Source organism: Panthera onca, chromosome A2 (genome assembly GCF_046562875.1).
Source record: "Panthera onca isolate mPanOnc1 chromosome A2, mPanOnc1 haplotype 2, whole genome shotgun sequence".
Taxonomy (NCBI): Eukaryota; Metazoa; Chordata; class Mammalia; order Carnivora; family Felidae; genus Panthera; species Panthera onca.
This window is the reverse complement of record NC_138340.1, coordinates 155,289,202-155,301,221: the sequence shown is the minus strand read 5'-3', so window position 1 is coordinate 155,301,221 and position 12,020 is coordinate 155,289,202. Positions and strand designations below refer to the sequence as shown.

General features: G+C 46.6%; 1 protein-coding gene across 1 annotated transcript in view; it reads right to left on the bottom strand.

Annotated features, from left to right (window-relative positions):
- Window positions 1-12,020, bottom strand: part of TMEM178B (transmembrane protein 178B) — a 357,133-nt gene that overhangs the window by 227,304 nt on the left and 117,809 nt on the right. The window contains exon 2 of the mRNA XM_078438541.2: window positions 10,888-11,001. Within this exon, the coding sequence (XP_078294667.1) occupies window positions 10,888-11,001 (114 nt within the window). The remainder of the gene's footprint in view (window positions 1-10,887; window positions 11,002-12,020) is intronic.

The window sequence follows — 12,020 nt, the reverse complement described above, 5'->3', positions numbered from 1 at the left end:
TACCTCTCTTTACCTGCACATGGTACAGACCAGCAGAAAAGCCTACGAACACCCCAATTAGCTCTGTGATTGGGGCTTCTGGGAGCCCAAGGGGAATGTGGCAAGTAAGGATCTGGGTGACCTGAGGGAATGTGCATTCCTATCCCCCTGAAAATGGCTGGGGCACACAGAAAACCTGTAAGGTTTTGTTTTTAACGTGTGAATGTTCATAATCAATAGTTTCCAATTTACCTTGTCCAATATGGTAGCTGCTGGCCACGTGTGATAATTTAAGTTAAACAGACATTCAGTTGCTTAGTTGCACTACTCCTAATTTAAGAGCTCAACAGTCAGATGTGGCTTAAGACTAGCATATTGGGAAATGAAGATTTATAGATCACTTCCATCATTCCAGGAAATTCTACTGGATGGAGTGTTGGTTGGAATGTTGAATTACAAAGAATCTAAGAATGTTTTAATTGTAGTCTATACCAACCTTCCATGGGAGACTCCTAAGATAGATATGGAGACAGAGGGAAGCAAGACATGTAACACATTATTTTTGGCTAAGACTTAGCTCCACTTCCTACCTTCTACACATAGAATTATAGTTTTACATGAGCAAGGCTGAATTCCATGGAGAACTACTTTAGGTAAGCCTGAATTACTCAGAACCAGGCAAGTCTCTCGGCCTACTATGACCTCCAAGCTCAAGTCAGAGTCCATATCAGCAAAAGTCAAAGAAGAATACAAGTGGCAGAGAACATCAGCCTCAAAGCCTAACTCCAGCAGGGGTCAGCTTCCAAAATAATATCAGAGGACCCAACATTTTAGCTCAGCCTGGTAACTCCATGACTAAGACAATGGCCAAAAGCATGTCCTTAAACCTGATCAATTTATGCACCCATTCTTCTTAGTCATGAACAGAGAAATGTGGGGATTGTTTGTCCCAGCAGCCAACACTGCCAATCATTAAATATGACTTGATGAGCAATGCCAGAGTCTTGGACTCAGAAGTGCTTCATAATGTCTCAGGTGATCCTACCTTACCTTCTCAGGTAAGGTAATGTCTCAGGTACTCCACCTTACCTTCACTTTGGATCTGGTTCTTGCCTTCTGCCCACTCCATGGACCTTATACTTCAGATCCTCACTGCTTCCCTAAAACCCCTGTTGTTAGGATTCAACTTCCATCATCTTCCAATGGTCGTGGCTACAGAACACTTCTACCAATTCTCATGCCCATTCCTGACTCTCAAGGGGACTCAGGCCAGGCAGAACTAGAACTCAACTCTCACCCAACTGGTAGGTTATAAGCTACCTTCAAGGCCAACCTATCTCCCTGCAATTCTTGTTTCTCCTCGGTTGATAACACAGAATGGCAGAATCCATGACCACAGCCAGCACCACCCCATAGCCCATAATGGGCACTGAGTTGAAAATAAGGAGTTTATTTCCTCCAGAATAGGAATATCACACCTCCCCCTCAACCCTAACCACATCACTATCCTTTTTCTAGACCCTCCTCCTTGCCCAATATCCCCAACACTCTGGAAGTATCCATGTTGGGGATATATTTTTTCACTTCAGACATAGAAAGGCATCTGATCACAGTACAGACTGAAAATTGTTGCCTCCCTGAGAGGCAGGGCTGGGCTACAACAGTCAGGAGAATCATTTCCATGATCCCCTCAACAATTTCAGTACAAATGTACTCACAGTGTATTTATCTTCAGAGCTCTGAAAATGTTACTTCTTAGACACTTAGTATGTAAATCTTCTTTTAGAGACTCCTGTTACTGTCTAAACTACATTCTTATCGGACACAACTGATAAATTAGAGGGCTGCTTCTGCTACTGGTATCCCACTGAGGATCCCAAACATGGATGATTTTCTGCTCTGAAATTCCTTTCACAATATGCCACACTGTTGCCATTCAGCACATAATACTCTCAGCCACTTTCTACTCCCACACTGTGAACACCTGATGCTCCTATCACATACACCTGTGCAGACAGCCAACCTACAACAGATCCATTCACCCGCACAGCCTGTGTAGAGTTCATTAGAAAAGCCCCCAAGTCCACAAAATGCCATTTTAGAGCCTTTCCCCCACATCCTACGGGGATCTCAATGTCTGACACAACTCTGCATTCCAATAATAATAGCACCTAATGCTGCTTGGTATCAGACTTCCCAGAGTTACCAACTGATTTCACATGAATCATTTCATTTAATTTAAACTTTATAATAACTCTCAAGACAGGTATTATTACCTCTGTTTTACAGATGAGTGTACTGGGCTTAAAACACTTAAATAGTTTGCCCAGGGTCATATGCTTAAACAGTGACAGAGCTAGAACTCAATCCAGTGTCCCCGAGTTGCAGTGGAGCCTGAAGCTGGTTGCTGAAGGAAAGAGGACGTTGGAGATACAACAAAGAGGTTTTAGGTAGATGTCAGGAGGATGCTAATAACACATAATGCAGAAAGATGGACAAAGAAAATACACCTCACCTCTAGAAATAGATGACATACATACATAAAAAAAGAATGGGGCGCCTGGGTGGCTCAGTCACTTAAGCGTCCAACTCTTGGTCATGATCTCACAGTCTTGAGATTGGGCTCTGCGCTTGGTGTGAAGCCAGCTTGAGATTCTCTCTCTCCTTCTCCCTGTGCCCCTCTCCCCCACTCACATTCACACATTTACTCTAAATAAATAAGTAAATAAACAAACAAAGAAACAACCAAGCCAGCCAGCTTGAGATTCTTTCTCTCCTCCCACTGGCTCCTCTCCCCCACTCACATTCACACATGCTCTCTTATAATCAATCAACTAATGACAAGGAATACACAAATAGGTTACAAGTCCTGCTTCTGTAGGAGAGGTTATGCTAGATGCAACATTTCCTCTCCTGATTCCCATCCAGAGCCCACTCCTACTCTGTCCTTCCCTGAGCTTTCAATGACCACTGCAGCCCCACCCATGTCCCCAGACCAAGAGTTCCCAAACTTCAGAGATCCTAGTTCAATAGGCCTGGACTGGTACCCACAAATCCACATTCTAAGGAGTTCACAGATGATGGTCCATGGACCACATTTGAGTAGCACTGGTCTGGACTCTCATAGGACCTTTACCACAAAATACAGAACTCGATTACTCTTTCTGCTAAGCCATTCTGATGCCCAGATGCCTCTCACATACCCTCCTCATAGTCCTACCATCTTCAGAATCAGTCTCACCCCCAAAGCCCAGGACCAATCCTCATCACAGTTTGAGACTGCTGCTCTTACTAAAATTATCTCCTATCTTATTCAAGGCATGGTACCCCTGATCCGTGTATCCCAGATCTTAAAAGTGGGTTTTTCTCAACCACTATTCTCTATTTCTTAAATATTTTTTAAATGTTTATTTATTCTTGAGAGACAGAGAGAGAGACACACACACACAGAGCTGAGCGGGGGAGGGACAGAGAGAGAGAGGGACACAGAATCCAAAGCAGGCTCCAGGCTCTGAGCTGTCAGCACAGAGCCCAATGCGGGAATCGAACTCACAAGCTGTGAGATCATGACCTAGTCAAAGTCGGACGCTTAACCAACTGAGCCACGCAGGCACCCCTGTTATTCTCTTATTCTAACTCACTAAAGCTCTAGATTTCCTATAGAAGTGGGACCTGTAGAAAGCATGTAGCCCTGAACCCCCAAAGTAGTACCCACTGTATTCATACCTACTGACCCACTGCCATAATGGCAAGTGTCTGCTGCTCAGACATACACACCTCATCCAACCCATATTCACTGTTGTTGAGCTATCCCTGCACACTGGAATACTCAGTTTTTGGTTTGGTTCCTCCCCCTCCCTTTTATAGCAGTGAGCTCTGACAGTCTTGGCTGTTGGAAAGAAGAATCACAAGCCCTAATGAGCTTTCTTTTCAGCACCTATAGCGAGGACAGCTCCCCCAAAGCAGGCAGATCCTAGATCCCCACATTCTCCTTGCTGTCAAAAACAGGCCATGCCTTCATGGGATGGTACTTGGGGCTTGGATTTTGCTTTTATGCCCTCTACAATGAAATCTTGCTGACTTAAGTGTGGAATCCGGGACCCATGATGTGTGCACGTCAGCAGCATCAGCCTGCACACTATGGGTAGTCAATAAACATTAAGCAACAAGCAGTCTGATCCCTTGCCAGCTTGGCACCTGGAAATATATCATCCAATTTGGAAAGCAGAATACCTTTTAATATCCCCTCCAGCACCTAATATGGGCCTTCTCGAAGAACAGGTACTCCATGAATATTGAATGAGTAAATGAACGAGTGGACGAGGTGAAGTCAGTGGGGTGGCGCCCAGATCTCCTTTGTGGTGTCCCTATCACTATGCTCAGCCGGAAGAAAACAACTTCCAGTCAGCAGAAGCTGAGAGAATGCCTCTAGGCCAGACTTCCAACTAATTCCCAGCACAAACTGGAACCTGTACATTCGGATGAATTGTGGTTGAAAACCGCAATTACACCAGCAGAAGGGTTCTCAGATTTGTTTCACTATATGGATCATTGGCCCATCTTTAACAGAAAGGTTTGTACCTTACTCTACCCCACCTTTTACTCCAGGCTTCCTTCCTTCCTTCCTCCCTCCTAAAGCCACAGCGAAATAAACCCTCACCTTGTCCGCTCCGTTCCCGTCTGACCCTCAGCCAGGCCAGCCATCTAACCAGATGGGATTGACAGCTGTAGATGCATCGTGATTTTAAGTATCTCCATACTACTTTTAACCACCTCACTGTTTCCTTTGGGTTAGGTCGTATGAAAAATAAAAATGCTATCTAGAAAAGTAATCCAAGAAAACATGAACACCTTAGCACAAACAAGTTCATCAAATTTTTGACAGGCAGGGGGAGGCTGTGAAGAAAAGGTGGGTTCTGGCAGGAGTTACGAGGGCAAGGGCAGGTATCAGTGCAAGATCACATGAAGGGGTTTGTGTTCTCTGCCTGGCTTGCTGCGGAAAAATCACTGGAGCTCTGGGGGGTGCGGGGTGGGGGGGGACAGGCACGGAGCAGCCTGTGGGTATCCTCAAAAATTTACAACATCCTCTGCAAGGGCTAGGAGGGGCAGGGAGGCAAAGATGGTTTGCAAAAAGCAAAGACTTTAGAATACCAAGTGACATACGGTGATGCCCTGATGATTAAGTTTCTGTACGAACAAGCCTTCACGATGCTGGGGATGGTTTCTTGCTAGTCATGACCCCCATGGATGCCAGTCTTGCAAGCAAAAGGCAGCTCACAACAGACTGCACACAGTAAGAGCCTCACACTGGCTGGGCTCAGATGTGGATGCAGGGGAAGGAAAATGGCTGACGCTGCAGGGGACCTAAGCTTCCAACGTCTGGGATGTTTACCTCATTAGGCTGTTTTACATAACACCAGCCAAAAACAGAAAGGAAGTAATAGCTGGAGGGAGTCCGCTGGAGTTCAGACCTGGATTCTAAGTCTCAGATTCCTCCAAGGCCAAGGTGAGACCTCTAGGCAGCCCATTTCTCCCTAGCTTGGTTACTTTGTCTGCAAAGGAGCCAGTACAATGCAGACTGAGCTCCTAGGAGGAAACCTTGAGCCACTCTCTGAGGGGCATTGCAGCAGATGTGAATAAAGACGTAGTTGTCATTGTTATAATTACCATTGTTTTATTTTTAACCCAAACCCCTTGGTCTACGACATTGATCGTGTGACCAGGGATGGCTGGGAAAGGAGGGACCAGACATCCAGGGAACTCCTGAGCTTGGAGCCCAGAAGCCTGAATGGGAGGAAAGTCCAGAGGGTAGATGAACAAGCTGGTCCAGGAGCTGCCAGGGCAGTCCATTGGGAAAGGAAAAGCCAAGTGCCATCAGGCAAGGAGCCAGCCTAAGTCCAAGTCCAGAAGGCTGAGGCCAGCAGGGAAGAGCAAGAAGCAGCCTAGGGAACAAGAGGTGGGCATAACCTGGGGATGATAAGAGGGAGTCAAGCAGCAGGCAGCAGGGAGACTAGGGTCCGGGGGCAGGATGCACTAATTATGGCAAGAGGAGAGGGTGTAGAAGAGGCAAGAGGAGGGATCAGGTAGGGCTTGGCCAAGCAGACTTAAAGGCTCTGCCCTGAGATCCACGCCAGAGCAGCAGGACAGACTGAGCTTCTCACCATACACCAGCCTGGGTTGAGGTTGGCCCTGCAAAACCGAGCTAGGCTACAGGCCCCCCGACCCCACCCCGTCCCCCCACCATGGGCAGCCTTGGAGACAGGAAGCCAGGTGTGTCACTCAAGGGTCTACATTGGACAAGACACTTGTGTATTTGTATTTCTTCTCCCCTTCAGCACATCCACTGAAATGTCCTTGCTCCTTTACAGTCTCAGGCTCCATCTCTTTCCGTCCATCTCCCTCCCCTATGGCCCTTCCTTCCTCTCCCTCCCTCCCTCCCTCTTTAACTACAGATCTTATTTCTCCCGATCCCACTCTGCAGAGCTACCGTGTGAGCGTGTTCGTGTGTTGTTGAAGGAGCATCCTCAGGAGGATGGGGGAGCGGTGATGTCGGAGATCATTCTTCCTTCTCTTTCCCTCCCTGGCCAGCTGGAAATGTGCCGTGTGACCATCCGATCTAATTAACTGAACTTTCAGACTTGACAGAAGGAGGCTTTAAAAAATAAAAAAGAAAACAAAACTCTAGCTTTCTTGGCTCTTAGCCTCTTGAGAGATAAGGGAAGGGATCTGATTGCAGGGAAGTGGAGTCCCAGCTCCCTGATTCCGGCTGCCAGGGGCAATCAACTGTGAGCTGAAAGCTCCATCTTGAAAACACCGAGTGGAATGAAAAACCCTGAGCACACGAGAACAGAGACTCAGGAGTCCTAGGGCCCAGACTGGGTGGGAAACTCAGCAGCAGCAAAGCAGAGATCAGAGGGGAAGAAAGGGTCACCCTTCTCACAACTTCTGCTGGACACCTGCCCTGCATCACCCAGGCAGGCTCCTCCTTCGTGCCACCCGCCGGCCTCCCCGGGGTCGCCTGGTGCAGCTCCACCCTGTGCCAGCTCCTTCTTGCAGAAGCACTGATGTCTCAGTGACATCTTCCCAGACCCTGCTCCCTCAGCCTCCTGGCTCTCAGGGCCTTATCATGGGCCACCCAGGGTCCCCCCCCCCCCCCCCGCCACCTCCCCTTGCCCTGCCAATGGCCACGTGCAGGCCTCCAGCTAGGCCACGAGGGCATGCCAAAGGGACACCAGTGGCACATAGAGCAAAGGCAAAGCCACTTGGGATGGCTTCAGGGGCCCCTGGAGGCTGCAGGACACATAATTCTCCTGACAAGGGCTCTAATCTGAGACTCAACTGCGGAGCATGAAAAGCCTGTGGGGACATTTTCTAGTGAGAAGAGGAAGCAGTGCTCTTTAAGGTGCCAGTCTGCCTTCCCTGACCACTGCTAATCTGATTTTGTCATATTCAAAACATAAAACCAGACAAAGTATCCGGAGAGTGGCAATGCCAACCTCGTCTCCTGCAGCCACTGTTCCCATCCTCATTGGCCCGGCGACATTTGCTGTCCTGCTGCAGCCCTTGAGGGGGGTGGGGGCAGGAGGACCTGGATCAGAAGTGTAGTGTACCCAGGGTGCATGGGGGCCGGACAATCGCCGCTCGGTGTCACTGGAACCTAATGGGAGGGCAGCCGGTAGATGGGAGGGCAAGTGGGCTGCCCCAGGCGGACTGTCAGGCCTGGGCAGAGTAAGGGGACAGTCCCAATTCTGGAAGGAGTTCTGCCTTCTCCTGGGGAGGTCCGACCAGGGTGGGAAGGTGGCCAGGGCAGAAAGGACAAGCACACACAGTACCTCACCACTGGAACCTCAGAGACCACCACCCCAAACACACACACACACACACACACACACACACACACACACACACACACACACACACACACACACACACTGGACTCTGACCCTTATTCCCCACAGTGGCTATTATCTCTTTATGCTTGGATTTATAAGCCTAGTGACCTACAAATAATTTTATTCTTTCACCTACTATTCACTTGACCATGAAGTCAATGAGCTCTCAGCCAAACACTTAAGCCTGCCACTGCTGGGGTTCACTCTTCAAAAACCACAGCACAGTTTTAAGCCAAATTGTGCTTTTCCTATTTGAAAAAAAAAATTCCCCACATCAGTGGGTAATAACCACATGCAAATTTCAAATGAAAAATGCATAACCCCAGTTTAACCAAAGTCCAAAATATTTTCCAGTTGTTTCAGAAAAAAGAAATTTAATTTCTCGCCTTTGTCAAATACTACTACTGAGAAAAGTTATAGAAAGTAAGATATTTTTGTCAAATTTCAAAATGATAACCAACCTAGTATCAAATGAAATTATTTTATCCCATTTGCAGTATTAAAGAGTACAGAACTCTCTAATAAGAAATCAGAGTCTGATTTTTTTTTTAAATTTCCAAAGCTTGATCGTACGGGTTTGCAAGTCTTTGTAGTTTCTACTTTATTTCAAAGGGGGCTTATGAGCCCTTTTCCCACCTCGTATCAATACCTGACCTTTGAAGATTAAAACTGACATTAACTACCCTTCCCCATTATGCCAGCATTGCCAATTATACTTAGCACCAACTTCAGATGTTACATCTGAACTAAAAACGGCCCTGGCTAAAAATAGCCGTCATCGGTGACAGGAATGGCCAGTGTTCTCTGCCTGCTTAATAACAGCCCATTAGGCTACCGTGTGAAACAGGCAGATGAATCCCTCACCAAAGAGGATCTCCCGCTTCACCCACCATGGGATGCCAAAAACTGCTGCCTATCAGTTGCTGAGATAGCTTTCATCGGTTAAAAATAGATCTGTTCACAAGCATGAGCTGCACACTACATTTGCAGAACCCAACGGCACCACACAGTTTTGGAACAAGGACCCCAGAGACACTGGATTCAGAGAAGATTCCACAAACCATAGCATTAGCCTCCTCTCCCCATCTTTGCCAACACTATGGGACAATTTCGGCGATGCTGCGATAGATAATCTATTTGAAATCTATCTACCGTGTGCAGCCAATAGCATCCTTATGGGTTTCCCTCAAAATGCCTCCATGCAATTTACACGAAAATATTCTCCTTCTTGCTGAAAAACTACCCTAATTGCTTAAAACAATTATACTGTATTGTAATTATCACACTACCTTGTAATTATTTGCTTTGTGAAAGTGTCTCTCCCCCTCCCCCGCCTTTCTCCACCTCCAGATGTGAGCTCTTTGGAAGAGTTCCCTGTGGCCTCAGTATCCACTATGTGCCTGGTACATCGAAAAACTCAGTAAGCCTGGGTTGAATGAGTAAATATGAACCGAAGCTTTGCCAAGCACTCTTCCTTCTCTGATTCTGTTATGACCCCATAACTTAAGTGATATTTAAGTGGTTATTCAACAAGGCTTATCACGAATCTTGAACATCTACTATGGGCTTCTGTTACAGCGGACCAAGGCAAAGCAATCATTTTAGTCATTTATGTATTTGACCCCATAAATATCTACCTCCAAAAAAGAAATTAACAACCCTGGTTATGAGTATCTCTAAGGCAAATCTCACATTAAAATTAAGGAAGTATGTGATTTGCCTACCTCAATATCTAGTACATGGGAATGCACTTGGAACATGAGCTCTGTCCCCATGCTCTGGTTAGTATCTCTAGTAATGTCAAAGCCTGAAGGCAACGATTTGTTAAGGCCTTCTCAGCCACTGATACCTTCCCTATCATTTCAGGCCAGTGGCAGTAATAATCATCCAGACACCTGGTCACAATCTTCCCCTTCCTTCCCTCCCCCCCTCCAAAACCAATGAATCATTGCTCTGGTTTCATTTTACTTGCCTCTCCCACCTCCCTATGGTTGTTTGATTAAAGCCAAACTAACAAGTGGAATATGCCCAGTGGAACCCATGCATGCGAAAAATAACTGGGCGACAATAAAGGGAAGAAAGAGGTCTTCACCCTTCTTCTAAGTTGATGAAACAATTTAACCAACAATAGAAGACCCTCCTTTTTTTAGCCTTGTGACATTCTGTGGGGGGAAAACCGCAATAGGAAAGAACCGACAAATTCAAGAGAGGCAGCACAGAGCTTAAGAATAGTAAGAATGTGTTCCCATGAAGAGCCATGCCAGCAGCAAATGAGAACATCCCTGACACAGACAAGCAGGATATCCCCATGGAACAGAAAAATAAAAATAGGCAACTGTTTGCTCATTAAGTCATCCTCCTATCATGATTTAAGTCTCAGCGGGTCCCTGACCAAGCAACTCCCTAAACAATGGAGGCAGATATTCTGATCTTTGCTGAGTCATCACATGTGAACTGGGTCCCAAAGCCTCTCATTCTTGGGAAAACAGAAACATGTAAGTTGAGGACGAGATCCTACCCCTTGGCAACCCACCCAGATGCATACTGCCAACACTTTGCAGTATGCAACCCCCAGCTGGCCTCGCCAGGTAGAAAGGATAACACGAGGGATTTTACAGGTTGCCATGATAATACTCCAAGCAACTCGGGGACACGCTGAAGTTAGATCCCAGGAGCTGGTTTTGTTCGGTAGGTGAAATCTAAAACGTCTACCTGGGTAATGACATAAGATTACTAATCGTCGTCTGTTGGTTGTTTTTTCGTTTCTTGGGTTGTTTTTGGGGGGTTTTCATTTTTAATTTTAGAAGCAAACTCTTTAAATCTAATGCAATCAAAACCAACTGAGGCAATTCTGAGCCCCAGGCATGGACAGTTTAAGGAATTACCATCCTGCTCTGAGACTGTCCGCAGGCCTAAGAGGTACACCCATACTGTCCGGAACAAGCTGTTGATGGGCATCCAAACCTCCGTGACCTCCAAAGGTCACCACCAAAGAAAGAAACTCAGGTGTACTTACGAAGGGCGTGCCACTCATCCTGACGGATGGTCTTCGTGATGTTGAAAGTGAGGTTCCTGGGGATGGTGGCTGAGGAGTAGTGGTATTTGATGTACGTGCATCGTTCAATTTCTCCTGGCAAAGAGAGACAGGAAATCAAACATTAATGAGGCGGCAACCATGTCTGGGGCAGTTTCTGGTTTCTGCCCAGAGAAACTGGGCAGTTTTCTGTCCTGAGGAAAGAGACTGGTTTCATTTTAGGCCTGGTGACACCTATAGTTTAGACAAGGCAGTAACTTTGACCCCAAAAAGTAAGGTCTACTCTTAAGAGAGTAGAACTGAAGTCAAACACCATCGATTTAGACAGAAAAAAATACCTCTCTGGCATCATTCAGAGATGGGAAGAGTCAAAGTTTAGGCCAATCGAAGCTTGCTAAGAAAGTAGTGTCTGTGGTTTTTTTAACCTTAAGAAAATCAACTTTCAAGTCACGGGAAGAAATTTGGCATCAAGAGCCAGTAACAAGGATGCCTGTTCAGCCAGTTAAGTGACCGACTTCAGCTCAGTCATGATCTCCTGGTTCGTGAGTTGGAGCCCCACGTCAGGCTCTGCACTGGGGGTACGGAGCCTGCTTGGGATTCTCTCTCCCTCTTTCTCTGCCCCTCCCCCATTTGTGCAAGCGCTCTCTCTCTCTCTCAAAATAAATAAATAAACTTTAAACAAAAGAGAGACAGTAACACTTTGTACCCATAGACTGATACAGAACAGGCTTTGCTTTAATGATGTCATCTGTGCCTGTAGCACACACGGTCTTACGGAATGGTGAGCCAGAGGCCTCTTCCCTCTCCTCTCTCCCATGTCCTAACCTCATCTCTGAGTACAAAGCACTCAAATCGACGTCCATCTCCTTGAACCAGCCTCTTCTTCTCAAGCGTTTTGGAAAAAAATCGGGCTCCTTCACGCACTCAACACCTGGTCCAGTAGAACCTTTACTGCTAAGTTAGCAATGCACGCTTTGCTAGTCAATTATCAAAATAAGTCTATCTCGTGGAGCAGAGTTTTTCAAAGTGTGGTCCGGGGACATCGGCATCCTCTGGGAACTTGCTAGAAATCCAATTTCCCAGACCCAACCCTAGACCTGCTGAACCGGAAACCC